Raw genomic sequence first — 20,200 nt, forward strand, 5'->3', positions numbered from 1 at the left:
TCTAATAAAACAAAGGTAGTTTGGTTGAAGTAGAGAAAAAATCAGGGGACAATCTACAGAAATGTGACAAACCTGCACACATAGGCTATAAATCACATCTTAAATAAGCACATTTAGTAATTAAGATAATGCAGGCTGTGTATTTCAAGAAGTAATATTTTTTATAAGATCTTAGTTTCACATCCAATTTCCAAAGACAAATAAATGGTTTAGTCTGACTGGTTTGCTGATGTTCACTTTAAAGCGACCCATAATGCCTTTCCTCCAGTCACGTCACACAGACAGCCGAATTTGTGCCGAACAAAGCCGAAGCTAAGCCGAACTACGACGAAGATGAGACGAAACTCTCCGAAGCTGTATCGAACGTGAGCAGAAGCATCTGCTATGAGACCTGCAGGAAGAGCTCAGCGATCACGATAGTATTATATAAGCAAAAGATCTCAATAGGGATTATAATGTCTTAATATATTTTAAAACTTCTCATGTCAGTAGGTATGTACAGCTAACAACGACAATGCATACAATAAGTATTAATATCATGCTGCTAACAGTCTTGCTGTGGTAGCAGCGACATCTCCAAATCACTGCGTATAATTGCAATGTGTATTTTTTTATCTATTTGCTTTCAGTTAAAGTCGTATACGGCTGTATAATTCGATATGTGCCTTTGTAGTGCATAGAGCAATCAGCAGATGTGATCTGTTGACAAGCTATCAGCGAACATGCTAATGTTATTATTAGCCTAGCACAGTGTGCTGCAGATTTCATGAGTCTGCATGAAAATAATTTATGTTATCTATCGTGCTTATTTCCTATTAATTTAGTTTATATTTTTGTATATTATATTCTACTTTGTCAGCAGAAAACGCTGAGAGTGGGATGGAAATGAAGTAATATATGCACGGAATGATGAATGATGATTTCCTCTCATTGTTCCAGGTGTCCACTGAGCTGCCTGTAAGATGTCTATGGTGCTGTTTGCGTCTGTGGTGAGAGTGAGGGACGGTCTACCACTCTCAGCCTCCACAGACTATGAACAGGATAAAGGATTTCAGGAGACTAAGAAACATCTCAAGGGTCTGTCCAAAAAACTCAGCCAGTTTTCGGATCGCTGCTCACTCAGATCTGGCCTTTATAACATCAAGTGAGTTATCAGTGCAATGGTAATGCGGATGTGTGTGTGTGAAACTGAGTGCCTTTTTTTTACACTATATTACTTGGTACAGTGTTAAACAAAATGTGTTTGCCGTGTATTACACGTTGAACTTATTTTAATTGATTAGCTAAAGCCGGGCTCACACTACAGGAGTTTTAAAATCCTAACCGATTATGAAATCTGGTTGCAGCACACACATAAGGAGAATCTTTGCAGATTATCTTCTCTCAAATCTTAAACAGGCACACACTACAAGATTCGAACATCATGGCGCATCACACACTACAAGATATTATTAAGATTATCATGCCAGAGGGAGCGCCTCACGTGACTCCCCCTGCCACCCCCGTACACGTTCAAATCTGAGGCGATTTCACTCCAGCGCTTCTCTTTCTCCTTACGGTTGTGATAAGTTTTGGACACATTATACAGACAGTCGTGTTACTACAAAACATCAAGAAGCAGTTTCCTCCGTCTCCACTATCCAATGGAGCCGTACAGCAGCTGTTTTGCAGTCGCGCATTGGCTGTTGTGAAAGTACTGACGTAATCATATAGCCGTCATCATCCCGATTTCAATCCTAAATATCAAACATGTTTGATATGATCGGGGCGGCCCCGATTTGTGTGCGAGCAGATCGGGAGGTGCAAGATTCGATCGGTGAACGCCTCACATTACCAGATAATCCGCGCCGAACATCGGGACCGATCGAGGGGCTTGACAAGATTTTTGCTCCGATTCTCGGGAGGGGGAAATCGGGGCTAAATCGGGCTAAAAATCCTGTAGTGTGAGCCAGGCTTAACTCTCAGACATGCGTACGCATTTCTGCCTAAAATCTCAGTGTTCCACAAGCTTCCGGTATAGTTTTCACCTTAGAAAACTATGATTGTAGCAAACACAAACAAAATGTTATATTTCTAATAGCTGTCAATCAAAACGAATTATATGTTAAATAGGGAAGCGATTGTGCATGAATACAGTTCAATTTGGAGTGAAAGCATTTTGATAAATTTGCACAAAGAAAAATGTACATTCTGTCATCATTTTCTCACCCTTAAGCCTTGTACAAACCGGGACGATTATCGCCGACGTTTTTCGACGCGTCTTTTGTGTTCATACCCAAGCGATTTGGGCCGATTGAGCCGAGTGAACGTGCAAATTCACTCCCTGACATTAGATGGCGCTTCATGAAAAACAGAAATACCCTGGTACACATCGAATCCTATTTGATCTGCAATTCCTCTCCATAACAACTCCCTCTTATCGAGATTTTTGTAGTCGCTGTCGCTTTTGTCATAAAGCCCTTTGTGTTCAGACACCAATGAGACCAGCAGCTCTACATTCATCTTGCCTCGATGCATCTTCTTGGTCTACTTACTTCCTATTCGTCATTAGGTATCAATGTGTGCTCTGCAAGACCGTTTTGTGCTTGAGCGCCACCAAGTCGTGTTTTACTGTAACTTCAGCAGCTCCAGGCACGTGAAAAAATACGCCAATCTCATTGGTCGGCCAGTTTTTAACGCTGCGCGTCAAACCAAAAAAACTAGGCCGAGGCGTTTTTAAAAAAATTACGCTTTTACGCCTCACGTTTTGCACGTCGGTATGCACACTCATATTGGTGCCCTTTGTTTAGTCACGAGGCGTTAAACGTCGGCGATAATCGCGCGCGATATTCGTCTTGGTGTGAACAAGCCTTTATGCTTATTTTTTCATACAATGAACGCATACAGTAATGAATGTGGGCTGTCAAGCCACTAATGCATCTGTTTTGGAGCTTGACAGGTTGTGGTCACTGTATATGCACTAATGGCAGCTGTAACATTCTTCAGAATATCTCATTTTGTGTTCTGTGAAACAGAATTGGAACGATTTTAGAATGACTAAATGATGACAGATTTTAAATTTTTGGGTGACCATTCCTTTAATTAAAACATCCCAGCAAAAATAAATGACACAGTAGGGTGGACTGCTCTGACTGCCAACTGTTCTGATATAAAATGTAAAGTTCCCCTTCAGCAAGGTCTAATTCAGATGCATTACACTGAGGGACCCAGGGGTGACCATTTCATAGCCTGGTTGCTATTCATCACTGCTAACTTCACAAGCAGGCTCTGGAGTGACTCAATGGATTGTTTCATCTCTCCAAACAGCCGTTAACATGAAGAGACACACTGACAAAGTTTCTTTCCTGAGGCGAGTCACTAAACTGTCCTCAAAGGGAAAACAAAGAGTGTTCAAAGAGAACTCTGTGAACATACAGATCCAGGTGAACAGGTGTAAAGGCTGATTTTAAACACAATGGTTGTTGTGTTGTGGATTCTCAAGTCTTTGAAATGGACTTGCATGTTTAATGAAAGACCTTTCCCACCCTATTTGAGGCAGATGACCTGTACATTTTATTTAAATGAAATTGACTCTGCAAGTATGATGTAAACTATTACATGTCTTGTTTTCCATAGTTTCACAAGCTCTCTTGGAGTCGGGTACTTGATGGTTTGTACAGAAAGCTATCCCAATGTCCTGGCCTTCAGCTTCCTGGACGAGCTTCAGAGAGAGTTCATTGTCACATATGACACCAAGCGGATCAACAGCGCTTTGAGGCCTTTCTCTTTCATTGAGTTTGGTGAGTTTCTAGAGGGCGTTAGGACGGGCTTCTCTTTGTGCAGAAGGGGACTATATTTTTGATCTGTTTGTTAAAATACATATTTTTAATACAATTTAATTCAACTTTTTTTTTTTTTTACACCACCATTCAAATGTTTGGGGTCGGTAGGATGTATTAATGTTTTTGAAAGAACAGTCTATATTGTGAAATATTATTATAGTTTAAAATAACAGTTTAAAATTTTTAAATGTTTTAAAATGCAGTTTATTCCTGCAATGGCAAAGCTGAATTTTCAGCAGCCATTACTTCAGTGTCACATGAGCCTTCAGAAGTCATTCTAATGTGATGATTTGGTGCTCAAAATACATTTCTTATTATTGTAAATTTTGCTAACAGTTGTGCTGCTTAATATTTTTGTAGAAATGGTGATATATTTTTTTTAGGATACTTTGATGAATAGAAAGTTCATAAGAACAGCATTTAATTAAAAACAAATCTTTTGTAACATTATAAATGTCTTTACTATCACTTTTTTATATATATATTTATATATTAATAAAACATTTTAAAAACTTGCTGACACAAACCTTTCAAACAATAGTGTATACTATATTTCTATACAAGTTTAATTTTTATCGAAATATCGTTATTGCTCTTCAGCTACATGATGACTTATGAACATGATTCATTTAAAGATGGACATCGCTGAAAGTAGTAATAACTTGCAGTTCAGTGAATGATTAAGAATCTGCCAATAAGAATAAGGACAACTCAATAGAAATACATTTTCTTGTGATTATTTTGTTGTTTTTATTATCTTTTCAATTCAGGTAATTTTAATCAGCACTGAAAAATATTTGTAATTAATTCTGCTTAAATTAGTTTTACATGGGCAGTTTCGCCAACCTTAAGCAAATCTCTTGAATCTTAAGTTGAATCTCTGAAGAGCATTATTTGCATGGCGAGTTTGAGTAAACATCGATGGAGTTGCATCTTATGTGGAACATTTAAATTTAGTCACTTATGAGGCTCCATTTTGGCTAGGAATCTTTGGGATTTATCTAAATAAAAAAATAAACGCAGCCTAAAGACCTTCCATTTAATGTGATTTGAAATGCACTGAAGCCATTTGTAACATATAGACCATGATGTGCTTGAAGCATTCATCTTCTGTGCCGTTTCTATGGTTTTGACAGATAACTTCATTCGGAAAACCAAGCAACGTTACAACAGCCCACGTTCCCTCTCCACCAAGATTAATCTGGCCGACATGCAGACTGAGATCAAGCTCCGGCCTCCTTATCAGCTGTCCGCGGAGGACATTGGATCAATCAATGGTTTCTCACAACACAAGCAGTCCAAATATAAAGGCATAGGTAGGGAACACACTGTGAACACAGCATGTATACTTGCCTTTTGTTCTCAAGAAGCAGAACATTTTGAAAGACCATGAGCACATACATGCTCAGAAAAGCCAGAGAGTTTTGCACCGCAGGTCTTTTTCTGCAAATTTTTAAATCTAGTTATTTTGACACAGATTTTGTGCTTGATTTATTCCTGCAGCTCCTAATCAAATGTTGGAGGCCGTCACCCTGTCGGGTATCGTCGCCTGCGTCCTAAGTGTCCTATGTGGCGCTCTTAATTTGCTGCGGGGAGTCCACGCAATAGAAAGTGTATTGCAGGTAACTTAAATCATGCACTAATAGTAATGCTGGCACTTTATTTTGGGCTTTGTTTCTTTTATTGATTAAAACGTTGGACTAAACATTACTTTTAAATGTATAAGTACCATTGTAATATAATAAATCATAACTAATGGATAGTAACCGTACTCTTGAATAATTTGTCAGACTTTGCACTTAGGTGTAATGTGATTTTCCTCTTCCATAAACAGAACAGTTTTGCTTGGCTTTGTATATTGCACTGATAAGTGAGCACTCGAGTCCTGGCTCTAGTAATTAATCCTCTGTTTTAGCACATGGCTTCCTGTTGTAATTTGTTCACTCTTTAACACAGCACCCTGTCTTTCCTATTTTTCTGCTTCATCTGCAGAACGAGGATGAAGACTGTAATTACGTAATTGCTTTTTTCCTCGGAACCACGGCCTGTTTGTATCAGGTAAGTGACGACAGTCAGACCGTGAGTTACTGTCGACTTGCCAGGCTTCATTTCCTCTGCTCTCTGTCTCTGTCTGACCAACCAATGCTAATATATCACACTTTTTCTCACAGTCGTGTAAAAGCAGAATCTGGAGAAACAATGAATTTTTACTAGCATCAAACAAAAGCAGTTAGTAATGTAGATAATTTTTATTAGTGGTGGGTCTTCAAAACCCTCATACTGCACACAAAAAATTATTTTCATGATCAGTATTTTTGTCTTCTTTCCCAGTGTAAATATTTCAACATCCTTATTCACCCAAAATTTATGTGAATATATTAAGACTTGTTTTCAGAATAGACACTACTGTTCATAAGTGTGGGGCCAGTAAGATTTTTATTTTTATTTTTTTGAAAGAAACAAATACTTTTTATTCAGTAAGGATGCATGTGTAAAAATGCATCACTGTTTTCAACATTAATGATAATAAGAAATGTTCTTTAACCAGATAGCATATTAGAATGATTTCTTAAGGAGCATGTGATGCTGAAGACTAGAGTAATAGCTGCTGGAAAAAACAGCTTTGCATCACAGGAATATATTACATTTTAAAATAAAAAAAACACTTACTTTAAATTGTAATAATATTTCACAATATTACTGTTTATAATGTATTTTTCACCAAATAAATGCAGCCTTTTGTGAGCATAAGAGATAAGTCTTAAAAAACAATAATGATACCAACCCCAAACCTTTGAATAGTAGGGCATAAATCTTACTACATTCTTTTAGATCTATTCTTAAAACAAAGCTTGTACTGAACATTTTTCTTCCAGCTTCAAAATGTTTTCCTCTTGTTTCTGTTTCTATATATAGTGTTACTTGTTCGCCTACTTCTCAGTTTGGAGGAACATCAAGTCATTCCTGGCCTTTGCTATGATCTGCCTATGTAACATGTATCTGTATGAACTCCGTAACATGTGGCAGATCCTTTTTCACGTGACGGTGGGAGCATTCGTCACTCTGCAGATCCACCTGAGACAACCGCAGGGCAAATCACCTGACTACAACGTTTGACCCCCTGGAACACTTTTAAGACTACGTAACGTAGCCCAACATGGCAACCCCAACCTGTTCCCACCCCATCTAAGGACAAAAGAACTATGGATTGTGAAGCAGGTTTTACAAAATATTTTGATATTGTTCAAGAAACACTTCCTGCTGTTTCACATCCAGTTGAGGTCACAGATGAGAAACTGGTGTTCTTGTTGATGCAAAAGGTTCATAACAGAGACTTCATAAGCGCACAGTATTAGATTAATGCATGAAATATTGAAGGAAGCATTAGCAGATGTGCACAGTTAAGTTGTAGTTATTTTTGTTTAATTGACATCAGGGCTTAAAGGGACAGCTCACCCAGAAATGAACATTCTTACATCATTTCTTGAACAATGGTTTAAACATGGCTTTCCAGTGAACATGGGTGGTGTACAGGGTCTGTTGAGGATTAAATAAATAAATTCAGATAAAAGCATCTACTTAAAATATTTTTAAAAATGCAATATTTACATACAGATGCATTATTTTTTTTTTTTAGCAAAACAATGTTTCAATACCAAATCAACCTTTTTTTTGTAATTTGCAATGCTTCATGTACATTTGTATTTTTGTCTGATTTTCAAATCATTTATTGCTTCAAATTAAAGTTTTTAATGATTAAATTTGCTGTATAACTGATTTGTTTGGTTCATAGCGTATAACTCTTAAATGACGATATGGCAAAAATTAATGAAATTAATTGAAAAATACTTTTGGAAAAATTGAGCAGGCACTGTTGCATTTTAACTGCGTGTAAGAAAGTTATTATTCACAAGTATAGTAGTTCATTAAACTCTTGCTTGACAGTTGTAATTATTCACATTTTACTGTGGTAAATCACAGCTTATTCATCTAAACATTTTCTTTCATGTTCCACTGAATAAAGAAATGATTAAAACTTTTCATTCTTGGGTGAACTTTTCCTTTAAGAAGTAATTTTAGAATTTTTTGACGCATTGTATGACGATTTCTTTATTTTGATTGTTAAAGCCAACTCATATGCAAGACTTTTTATAGCTGCCTATAAAAGCAGACTTTGGTGATTTTATTTTGTTATATGCTTTCATAGATGCCTAATTTGAGTGTCACTGTGTTTGTGGTCATTAGTCAGACGTCTCTGCCCTGAAAGCATAATCAGATGTGTTATTTATCAATCGTGTCTATGCTGCCTGCAGGTGTGCTTCCTGCAAATGAATGTGGTTGGCTAAGAGAGAAATGGAATCACACTAATAGACAGACTCTGTTTTCCCCCCCTCAGTGTTTGCTGCCTTTTGTCAACGGGTCTGTTCAGTGACCATGTTGAGTGGTATAAATGAGTTATGGTTTGTTTCTGTTCATCTGTTTTGTTTTCATTGTGCAAATGACAGGTTGAATGGATGATTGACAGATTAAGGGTCAAGGGGTTTTAAAATTCCTCAGATGATGTACGTGCATTTCTTTTTTCCCCAAGTGTCAGTGATCAAAGATTGCATCTGCGTCTTTGTATTGCAATGTACCTCAATGCTCTCTCTCCAGCAGTAGTGCATTGCCTTGCCAGTTTGTTTGTACTCAGACGAAAGGCCCTGTCTTGAAATCATCAGTTAAAAACCTTGATTTGTATGATTGTGTGCTTTTTTTTTTTTGCACTTCACACATTTATAAAATATTAGCAACCGAAGTAGGGATACACACAAAGTTGTAAACAAATGTTATTGGAGTATTTTTAAAGAGAAAATACTTCTTTAGTCTTACTACTTAAAAAGTTAATGTTTAATTCAATGTGTTGCTTGTTTCTTTGTAATTAATTGTGAAACTTCCATGCATTTTCAAAGTGAAATTTCTTTCTACACCAATGTTTTAAAGTGTAGCTGTCACTACAGTTTCTCTGTCATGCACAGTATTACTGTTTGAATATGTGCTTCTTAGTCACTGAAGTCAAATGTGTTAAGAGGCTCCCCCAATTTATAAACTTGTTGCTATTCTCAAATCCTTAGAGCTGCAGTGATGATGAGGATGATGATTGTGGTTATTAGAAGAAGTCATTTGGCTTATAGAAGCATGACTAACGAAAGTAATGTTCCAGGTGATCCAGTGAATGCTTTTGTGTAAGCGAAAATTACAGCCCATTTAGGCTGTACATTTCTGACATCTGTGAAATTGATGTTATTTTTTCCAGCTTATGTTCACTGCTGATCTCATTTGATAGTTGCATAGCACACTACAGTGAATGGAAGCCTTGAACCATAAAGTGGGGGGGGGGACACAAATTAAAAGTACATTTGTGTCAATTAGTTTTGTTGGGTTTTTTTGCTGTATTTTTCAGGTTTTTCTCAATTTTTTTTAAAGTGTTCTTTGAGGTATAGTTAGGGTTGATACATTTGAAAAGAAAAAAATGGAGAAAAATCTAATAAATTGAAGATCTTGGAGGGAAAAAAAACGGCAACAAAAAGTTTTAGGGAAAAATGGACAAAAGTATAAATAAATCACCATGTAATTTTCCTCCTTTGTGGTTCAAGGCTTCCATAACTGCATTATCAGGGTGAGAAATTATTTGAGTGTTTCTTTCTTTGATTTTTATGACATTGTGCTTCGCCTCAGGTTTTTCTAACCTTTTGACTGCTGGATCAAACCCAAACCACTTGGCCATTAGACTATTTCTAATGTCAACGAAATGCCATTCTCACGCCCAGCACAATGGCCTTTTTTAATGCTTTATAAAACAGCTTTGTTCAGTCAAACTGACCGGATCGGACGCATGCAGAGACTAAATTCAAGTGCAATCAAACGAGGGTATTTCATGGGCACATTTTTAAGATAAAAAAGGTCAGGTTTGCCAGAGGGGGAAGTGTAGTGAAATTATGTGAATTTGGACATGCCCGAGTGACCAAACAGCCGCTCTGTTGGGGTTTCTGTTCTTAGCTCTATTTCTGAACACAGTTTGTTTATGACAGCTCTGATAACAGCTCAGTTTAAAAGTTTGAATAATCAAACAAAAATTTGAAGAGACAAATGTTTAAACTGGTATACAATAATTAACCTGTCCGTACAACGAGAGCAGTAAAAGTTTTTTGTACAGAAGGATTAACGAAGGCGCAAAATGGAAGCGCACTGCTGCCACCTTCTGGATATTTAATACAATATTACATTTTTTATGTCAAAACCATAGACTGTATGGTCAAAACCAAAACACAGCAAAGTCAAAATGCCATAAAATAGATTTGCATTTCCTGAAGGAATACCTGTATTTGAAGGGCAGCACTTTACCTTTGGCATAATCGTCTTGATGTCCACAATCATCTGAAATATAAATACGGAAAAGGCCAATCACAATTCAGTATGCAAATAATATAATAACGACGCCACCGTAGGTTACATTTAGAATAGTTGAGGTTCTTAAAATGGTTAGAATGACAATTCTGTCTTACTGTCACCTTAAATTTACACACAAGCCTGACTATTTCATGGTGCTCTGTTTGTCCTTTTTGAGCTAGACAGCCTCAGTCCTCGTCCGTGTTAATTGTATGGACCTAACAATTGAATTTCCAGAGAAATGAAGTAAATAATACAGACTGAGAATGACATGAGGGCGACTAAATGACAGCATTGCAATTTTTGAGAGAACTTCTTATGGTATATTACCAAAAGCATCTACAAAACCTAATTAAATGCCAAATACTGTGGATAAGAGAACAAAAAGTGCATTCTCTAGTCTAAACAGCGCTGTAATAATCACAACTACATGATTTCAGAGTGAGTTTACTATTATAATAGTTTATTTGGATGTATAAAACAGCATTGAGTTTTGGCATGGCAGATAAGCAAAGACAACCCAAGATGAAGCTCCACTGGAATAGCAAATGCCAGAATTCAGCAGGACATAATGTGGTATTTAACGTTACTTCACATCTCTTACCTCAAGTGCTTTCGTTTGGATAACAAACACAAGGAAGTGAATTAAAACTGAAGTGTGTCATTTTAATGTTTAGATACTTTCTCCTCCCAGTTAAATATGCAGATACCTACTTGTAAGCCATTTATAAACTAAATCCCGCGATGAAAGTAAAACCGTCTCAGTGGCGCCGTCAAAACTTTAGTGTTTGAGAATCCTGACCAGCCGCAACACTGGCTCAACCAATGGCGTGAATTTGGGGCGGGGCTAGATTATCGTCTGACCAATGGCGTGAAGGGAGTGTCCAATCCCATTTGGTGGCGCAGAAAATACACACTTCACTTCAGGAATTCATATGGCAGCTGCGTTGTCTAGCCATACACGTGCCATGATAACACTAAATACTAAAACATTCAACCAGAGGTTTTATCATTTTTTTGGCAGTCATTTTCTTGAGGAAAATAAAGACCTAATGACTCGGGAAGCCCAGCTGGGTCCAAGTTTTGAGAAGCTAGAACAGGACCAAATATAATTGACTGTTTCATAACACGTTTCAGAAAATGCTGATTTATTTTCCAACACATTGATGTATATCATAATCCTACTTGACTGTATCTGAAATAGGTAAAGCGGGGGGAAAGTTGCTTGTACCCAGTTTGTGTACACACTCCAATTCTTACATACAAAGGCCTCATTGGAGAAAATGGACATTCATTGGGTCGTACCATCAGACTGAACTGAGAGAGAGAAGCAACTGCTGGTCGAGCTGCAGTGCAAAAATGGTGAAGATTTGTGGCATAACGGAATCATTCCTAGAGGATCCCAACTCGTTGTCCCACGCACTATAAACGCAAGGCTAAAATCAATATTTGCAGATGTGTTTGCCAAGCTTTAAACGACTGTGGCTGTTCTGAAACACTCATTTCGCCTCCTGCAAATCCATTTTCTACTCATAATTACATTGTAGTGTACTTGACAGGATACAGAAACCCCTTTTGGAGAAAGGCCAAACATATTATGCTTACTTGGTTACAAGGCTAGCTACTGATTTTATCCAAACTGATGCAGCGACAGAAAAGGGTGACTGATAATTTACACTTAAAAACCTCTCCCTCCTGTTCAAATGTGCAGGATTGTAGTGTTCTATTATGTGTGTGTATGTGTGTGTGTATGTATGTATATATATATATATATATGTGTGTGTGTGTATTTATAGACAGCATTCTAATACATTAATGTATAAAATATATAATCTAAAATAGCATTGACAATTTGGCGTTTGGAGTCAAAATATAAAATGTTAAAAATACAAAACAGCCATATTTGACCGTTTTCCTCTGTCCTTAAAAGTGTCTTCAGTGTATACAAGTGTCTGTAGTTTTGAGAATGTAAATTTGTGTTTGGAACAGACAGTCACATGCCCTATTCATGCCGCTAGCGACTTGCATGTCACGCCATCCACCATACTGGTTGGTTACTTGTTTAGTCTCATTTCTTATTGACAACAAACTAGTTTACACTGCTAAAATGAACATTCTGGAAGAAAATGTATTTTTGTATTTAAGTTGAAAACAGTGCATTAAGCATCATATTAAAGATGAACAAGAGTCAGTGCGTGCTCTTTGTCAATCTGGGTGGTCAATTTATCTGTGCCGAAAGCATAAACGCTGGCCTATTTGGGTCCACATACATTTAATTGTCATATGTATCGTTTTTTAAATACTGACCCTGCACATGATTAAAGACATAAATTGCTGACTGTAAGGACAAAATTTAGTCTAAATGATTCTTGACTAAAGTTTCTGACTGAAGACAGATTGATATGCTCCATCAGATTGGACCTGAGCAAATCCCAACAATGAAAATGAATGACTTTGGGTCATTTCAAGTCGGCGGCGGCATGAACGGGGCTTAATTCTCAACTCTAGATCATTCAGAGGTAACACTGTCAATGCCTGCTCCCTTACCAGTAACAACCACAGTCGCTGCAGCAAAGTTCAGGAAACCATAAAGGGTTTGCAGAGCTGCTGTGCTCACTACGGCCTTCTACCATATATTAGCTCATTGTGATATCTCTATACTGTGATATCACCTAGACAGTGTTGAACGCGACAAGACCATATGAACAGAACTCTTTACATACACTGATGAATCATATACACATAAAACATGTGTTTTACAGGTATATTGGCTTCAGTGTTCATGCAGTTGTTATGGAGCCACCAGGACCACTCGGTGGTGTATGATCGCAGTCCAGCCACACCTGAGAGCGCCAAAGCCAGGTGCAGAGAATGCAGTTCATCTGTCCTCTCTTGGCAATATAAGACTGGGAGAACTGCTTTGTATATGCCTTGAGATTCCTTTGTTTCTTTGGTCTCTGAGGATGAACCGTCTTTCTGAGCTGTTCCATGCCTTAAATAAAGGGGCCAAAGCCCTCTGTTAATCCTATAGGAAGTCTCAGTGTGCAAAGAGGCCACTCTTAGACTGGCTGAGGGCTGTTTCCGAACAAATCCTATTGTGATTGGTCCAAGAGGATGCCCTTCTACAGCCTGGCAGGCCCGGCCCACAGCGTCTCGTCCTCGTATTATCTAAAAAATGTTCTGAATATTAGACGTTGAGTGTTAACTGCTGTTGGGTCCTCCATTTAGGAAGTAGGTTGTCATTTCTCCTTTGCCCTTGACTTTCACAACGCCTCTGCACTCCAGTGTGTAGTTATAGGAGCTGAGAACCTGGTAGAGGTCAGTTGTGACCTAAAAAAGAGAGAAATTAAGAGCACACGAGTACTTATAAAGGACCAAAGAGTTTGTAAGGAAGAATTGACAGTTTTACTGATCTAAACCTGAGACCACTAGTGAAAATGCTTGTGTTTTACACTTCAAAAAAAAAAATCTCTTTACAAATTAGCTACATTTAATTAAAATTCTGTATTTATTTCAAATGATATTATACCGCTCTGCATCATTTTCCAATACTTTATTCAAAATACAATTTTGAGGTGCTGATTTCAAAAATAGAGCTGATTTCATTTGCTTCTGACAACCATTTGCAAGCTAAAGAAGTCTTGTATTATCCTTTAATCACCAGAAAAACTGCCAAAAGACATGATTTCTATCTTCCTCTGAGCCAGATTACAACTGTTCGTTCAACTCTTAGTCTATTTCCACATTTATAAATTATTCCCAATACATTATTAAAAAATTGTTATAAAAAGCATTCATAAATGTGAAAAGTGGCTGATTTCCATTTGTCCACTCCTTTGCAGATTATAAATTTAATAGCACATTTAACAAAATTAAAAAAACAAAATCTTTGACTTTTGTTATTCTGAGAAGTGCATTAAAGAGAAAACATATGATTTGAAAACTCCTCATTTTTAATTTGAGAAAAAACTGTGACGGAAAGGTTTTTTTTTATTTATTTAATAATTTTTATTTTATTATTTAATGATCATATTTTTTAACTCAATATCATCAAACTGGGTAATATTAAGCATTTATTGCAAATAAGCACACTTTTTTTCAAGATGTAGGGCTTATTATCATTAACAACTATTTAAGTGAAAAGTTAAATAAACCACAAAATAGCAGCACTCAATATTAAACATCTGTTAATTATCTCACATTATGTTTCTTTGTTTAAACTTTTTAAACATCTTAAAACTGTATTTATTTCCAGGGTTAATTTTCTATGTGGACTCAATCTTTTAGACTCTACAGTACATACAGGATATCTGGACGATCATAGAGACGTAGAATGCATCTCACCTGTATTCTCTCAGGTACCCCAGTGCTGTCCATACGGCTGGCTACATTCACAGTATTCCCCCATATGTCATATTGCGGTTTACGAGCCCCTATGACACCAGCCACGACGGGACCTATATTGAGACCTACAGTACAAGGTAATTTATGAGCTCTCATGACAACAGGCTTTTCCATTCTATGACCCATAAATCTTTGTCTGACAATGTTAAATTTCAACAGAAAACCTTTTTGCAAGGGGAAAGGGACTATTTCATAAAATGAACCAAATGAAATGAATGATATAGATAAGGCAGCTGATTGGTGCAAATTTAAGAGTGGCTAAGCCAAATCCTTACCGATCTTCATTTTGAAGTTATTGAAAGAGTGTTCATTGATGTACTTCATCTGGTCCATGAGGCGCATAGCGTAGTCGGCAAGAGCACGAATGTGTGACCTTCCTGTTTTATCATAAGTGGAGTCATTAAGCCCAGATGCGGCCATGTAGGTGCTGCCAATGGTTTTGATCTTTTCTAGTTGACGAAACTGATCCTCACTAATGATCTGCAAGAAAAGTGAAATGAGGTTATGACTTTCATCTAGAAATGAGAAGGTAATAAACTTCTACATTTGTAAGAATACAATCAGTTTAGGTGATTGTTTCACACACAGGTTTAAATAGAGACAAACTATTAAAAATTGTTAATGCAAGAACTAAAATATAGTATAAATCTAGTTTTAAAAAAGGGTCTGTTTTCCATTTATTTATTAATAGATACTAATAAATAAAAACACATTAATAAACACACATACATGCATATTTTATGAATAAGACATTTATATATAGACTACTTTAAATGGATTGTTTTTATTATTTTTAGTTTTAATATTATTTACTTGATTGATAGTATTTTCAACACCAACTGCAGCTTTTATAAACGAGGTTTAAAAAATGAAATGCTAGAAAGTTAGCCAATTGTACTGTACCGCACTTAAAAGTAGCTTAAAAGCATCGCAACAGTTCTAAGGTTTGTCAGAAATCGCTGTACCTCATCAAAGTCAGCGATGATCTCGTTGAGTAGTCTCAAGCACTCCACACCTTCATTATTGGCCTCCAGTTCCACGTAGAACTCAGAGAAATTGCTGATAGAGGCAAACATGACAGCCACACATTCACACGACTGATAATACAGCTCGTCATTCCGCCGCTCGCGCGCCAGAAAGTGTGCGGCTACATCTTTGGGCAAGATGTTGTGGAGAAGCCGACGGTTGTAGGCCTGAAGTTCTTCCATCTCCTCTTTCTCCTCTGTGGCCTGTGAATACAACAAAATAGAGGATGACTCTGCTGCAACACTGAAAGCCAAACTGGATCAATATGCAATATTACATAAATTCACCATTATATGTGACCCTGGACCACAAAACCAGACATAAGGGTCAATTTTTTTTAAATTGAGATTTATCCATCATCTGAAAGCTGAATAAATAAGCTTTCCATTGATGTATGTTTGTTAGGATAGGACAATATTTGGCTGAGATACAACTATTTGAAAATCTGGAATCTGAGGGTGCAAAAAAATCAAAATATTGAGAAAATCACCTTTAAAGTTGTCCAAATGAAGTTGTTAGCAATGCATATTACTAATCATAAATTAAGTTTTAATATATTTACAGTAGGACATTTACAAAATATCTTCATGGAACATGATTTTTACTTGAATTTTTGGCATAAAAGAAAAATCGATCATTTTGACCCATACAATGTATATTTGGCTATTGCTACAAATATAACCATGCTACTTATGACTAGTTTTGTGGTCCAGGGTCACATATACTACCGTTGAAAGGTTTGGGGTTGGTGAGATTGTTTTTAAATGCTTTTAATGAAGTCTCTTTTGCTCACTAGGGCTACATTTATTTGATCAAAAAGCAGTTAAAATAGTAATACTGTGTAATGCTATTACAATTTAAAATTACTAATATATCTATTTGAATATAGATATCCGAGTTCAAAGCTGAATAGCAGTCATTACTCCATTAATCATTATCACATGATCCTTCGTAAATCATTCTAATATGCTGATTTAGTGTTGCTTGGTATAGCTATGCTGCTTTGTACCCATGTATAAGTCTTTATTGTCACATTTAATAACTAACTAAAGTGCTGAATAAAAGTATTATTTCCCCCCCCAAAAAAATTAATAAATCTTACGGACCACAAACTTTTGAACAGTTGTGTAAGCTACAACAAAATGTTTTTAAAAGCAAGAGTAGGGAAATGTATCTGACAAACTGATTTGATGGACAGCAATACATATTTAACAGCTTTTCACAAAATATCTACATTATTCCAAAGACATACACAGATAAACACACCTGTAACTTCCAGAGGAAGTCTAGTCTGGCTGTAGACTCCACCTGCTGTGCATGAAGGTAGAGAGCCAGCACAAAAACTGTGATGACAACTGGAGTCATGATCTTTAGAGGAACCCGGGTGTCTATCGCACAGCTGCAACATACAGAGCACTGAGTATCAACAATTTTCACACCATAAGGCAAACAGCATGATGATCTAAAGTGTTCAAATCAAATCAACTACATGTTAATCTATTAACATGATTAATATCACATCACAACACTACATCAGGCTACATGGTCACACATTTGATTTATTCTGACCGCAATCTTCATGGTCATGCAATGAATACAACATGCTCACTGGCATTTCTTTGAGATCAGTGTCTCGATTTCATTGATTTTATCTTACCTTGTTCCATTAATATACTCTCTGTGAAGACAAAGAAAAAGCAAATGTATCAGAGGGATAGAGCACAGCTGACTTTATCTTTAAGAAGAACTGATAGGACAAATCAGCAAGTAAACACTCAACAGGATTCATTAGCATGGTTATATATAGTGGTAAGCTAAAGTTGACTGAATAACAGTATGTAGAAAACTGATAATGTGCCTACTTATACTACTGTTCAAAAGTCTGGGGTCATTAAGATTTTTTGTTAAAGAAATTCAAACTTTTATTCAGCGAGTATACATTACATTTTGGGCAGGGTTTTCATAAAAGTATTAAGCAGAACAAATGCTTTCAACATTAAAAATAAGAAATGTTTCTTGAGCACAAAATCAGCATACTAGAATGATTTCTAAAGGATCGTGTGACACTGAAGACTAAGTGTAATTAAGTTTAAAAATTGAGCTTTGCCATCAAAGGAATAAATTACATTTTAAAATATATTAAAATCGAAAATACTTATTTTAAACTGTAATATTTTACAATATTACTGTTTTAGATCAAACAAATGCAGCCTTGGTGACTTCTTTCAAAAACATCTAAAAAAAATCTTACCGACCCCAAACTTTTGAATGGTAGTGTATATTACATTCAGTCACGACTGTGATCTAGAAAAAATGCTGGGAATATTTAGCAGTACCTTAAATTTGGTAGAAACATGTTCCAACCATCCATAATAAAAAAGGTAAAAAAAAAAAACATATTACAAGACACAACCTTAACGTTAAAAAAAAGTGTATATTGGCCATATAATATATGATAGGAAGGATGAGGAGGAGGACGATGCTGATTCCAAGACACTGTGCTACTTGGCTAAAATCTAGATACTCACATGGCATTGGCCATGACCAGCAGGTCCACGTTGTCAAAAAGGCTGACCTCAGGCACCTCCATGATAAGCACGTACAGGATCTCAATGAAGAGCATGAGGAAGAGTTTACCAATACTGCTGATCTGTAGGAACACTGAGCAGGCCAGTAAACTGAGCAGCACACATGACGAGAAATACTGTAGAAAGAGGAAAAACATTCAGGCATTAGTTTTTCGCTCTCCCCTTATCTTATTCCATATATGATTTTATCAAAAGACAAGCATTTCAGAGCAGTGCCTAAAATTACAGCTATGAAAAATAAATGGAAAGGCCTATCACTGCTGGAAAATATCGACTTGGAACATGGTGCTATTAAGCTGGTTCAAGCTGGCCCAAACGAGTTAGTAGCTGCTCACTGACTACTTTAAGGAATAGTTCACCCAAAAATGAATATTTGCTGAAAATGTATTCACCCTCAGGCCATCCAATATAATGAGTTGGTTTATTCATCAAAACTTGTGAAGTGAAAAGCTGCGTATTTGTAATAAACAAATCCATCATTAAGACATTTTAACTTAATTCATAATAACTCTTCCTCCAGTGAAAGACTCCATCCCCTATTGTCCTCTCACATCAAAATCCAAAACATTTGTTTAGAACTGTTTTGGACTGTTTTCACTTGTACAGTGCTTGATCTGTGGATATTTCTCTCCTGATTCAGATGACTTTCTCACTGGAGAAAGCAATGTTATGGATAGGGGACTTGTATTTCAGCTGGACACAATGGATCAAAGGTAAAAACAATCTTAAAAACTGATTTATTATGAACATGTTACTGGAGTCATGTGGATTACTTGTGTATTATTGTGACGTTTTGATCAGCTATTTGGACTCTCATTCTGACGGCACCCATTCACTGCAAAGGATCCTTTGGTAAGCAAGTGATGTAAAGCTAAATTTCTCCAAATCTGCCGATGAAGTAACAAACTCATCTACACCTTGGATGGCCTGAGGCAAAGTACATTTTCAGCAAATTCTCACAAAACTACAAAACTGAACTGGTCTGAGAACAGTGCCACACCTCTGGGAAATTGCAGGCAGGTGACAAGCTGTTGCAGAGGCTGTCCTGAGACCAGAGAGTGTAGTTGAAGGAAGAGCTGCCGACATGGCAAGCATTCACATCACTGGGGCTGATGTTAAACTCCTGCCCTAAACATGTCTTCAGGTCATCCGTACTGCAGGTGAACTAAAGGACAGATGAAAATGTTTCTCAGATGAAGATAAGTGACAGTATTTAATTTAATTTAATTAATCACTACACATCTGTGAAGCACTTCAATGTCAAAAGTCAATTACTCAAAAACATATGATTTCTGTGTCACCAGCAACATGATTGCAAAACTAAAGATTTCTATTTTTGCAATTCTGTCTTTACTCCTGTAAATCGTTAAATATTGTGAGACAGATTAAGTGTTAGTTGCATGGCTACATCACTACATAGTTTATGTATCACTAAATGTATCACTAGTGCATGAAATAACTAAATATCAGAGACATTAAGGCACAGAATCCTGAGGTTAAGACTTGTGAGACTCACAATGTTAATGAAAGCGGAGAGAAAGACCAGGACGATTGTAAAAACCCCCACCAGGGTGCTGTTGAGTCTGGACTGAACAATCCTTTTTGACAGAGTTTGCAGAGGCACAGGGAAAAACTGTCAATAGAGAGAAACATGAATTGAGTTTCACAATATCACTAAACATAACTCAACAGTATCTGAGAACGATTTAATGCTGTCACAAAATATATTTTTTCTTGATTTTTTAAAAAGAAAAGTATAAAATTTCTTTTGAACTTTCTACTCAAAAATCGTGAAAAAGTATATTCAGGTTTGCCACCACAGGAATAAATTACACTTTGAAAATATATTCAAATAGAAAACAGTTATTTTACATTGTAATAATATTTTACTGTATTTTTTATTAAATAAATGCAGTCTTGGTGAGCATAAGAGAG

At 36.5% G+C, this 20,200-nt stretch overlaps 2 protein-coding genes across 3 annotated transcripts in view; one reads left to right on the forward strand and one right to left on the reverse strand.

The window, feature by feature from the left end:
• Nucleotides 1–309: 309 nt before the first annotated feature.
• LOC107555913 (vesicle-trafficking protein SEC22a-like) lies at nt 310–7,502 on the forward strand. The gene is made up of 7 exons (XM_016238854.1): nt 310–492; nt 940–1,144; nt 3,616–3,779; nt 4,958–5,137; nt 5,325–5,443; nt 5,814–5,879; nt 6,738–7,502. Exons 2-7 carry the CDS (start codon nt 963–965, stop codon nt 6,936–6,938), a joined length of 912 nt encoding a protein of 303 aa, XP_016094340.1. The 5' UTR covers nt 310–492; nt 940–962; the 3' UTR covers nt 6,939–7,502.
• Nucleotides 7,503–10,692: 3,190 nt separating this feature from the next.
• The window catches only part of LOC107555914 (adenylate cyclase type 5-like), a 99,467-nt gene continuing 89,959 nt past the window's right edge, over nt 10,693–20,200 (reverse strand). For both annotated transcript variants that reach the window (XM_016238856.1, XM_016238855.1), the window contains exons 13-21: nt 19,782–19,898; nt 19,266–19,430; nt 18,206–18,381; nt 17,335–17,355; nt 16,944–17,076; nt 15,617–15,880; nt 14,927–15,131; nt 14,592–14,716; nt 10,693–13,577 (exon numbers count right to left, since the gene is read on the reverse strand). In XM_016238856.1, coding sequence (XP_016094342.1) covers nt 13,449–13,577; nt 14,592–14,716; nt 14,927–15,131; nt 15,617–15,880; nt 16,944–17,076; nt 17,335–17,355; nt 18,206–18,381; nt 19,266–19,430; nt 19,782–19,898 — 1,335 coding nt within the window. In that variant the 3' untranslated portion in view covers nt 10,693–13,448. The remainder of the gene's footprint in view (nt 13,578–14,591; nt 14,717–14,926; nt 15,132–15,616; nt 15,881–16,943; nt 17,077–17,334; nt 17,356–18,205; nt 18,382–19,265; nt 19,431–19,781; nt 19,899–20,200) is intronic.

The sequence above is a fragment of the Sinocyclocheilus grahami genome, unplaced genomic scaffold, assembly GCF_001515645.1.
Source record: "Sinocyclocheilus grahami isolate Dianchi unplaced genomic scaffold, SAMN03320097.WGS_v1.1 scaffold549.1, whole genome shotgun sequence".
In the NCBI taxonomy this organism is placed as follows: domain Eukaryota; kingdom Metazoa; phylum Chordata; class Actinopteri; order Cypriniformes; family Cyprinidae; genus Sinocyclocheilus; species Sinocyclocheilus grahami.

Coding starts and splice junctions, on each gene's coding strand:
- LOC107555913 (XM_016238854.1), top strand. CDS start 963: ATGTCTATGGTGCTGTTTGCGTCTGTGGTGAGAGTGAGGGACGGTCTA. Junction 3,780..4,957: donor TTTCTCTTTCATTGAGTTTG/GTGAGTTTCTAG, acceptor TGGTTTTGACAG/ATAACTTCATTCGGAAAACC. Junction 5,138..5,324: donor GTCCAAATATAAAGGCATAG/GTAGGGAACACA, acceptor TTATTCCTGCAG/CTCCTAATCAAATGTTGGAG.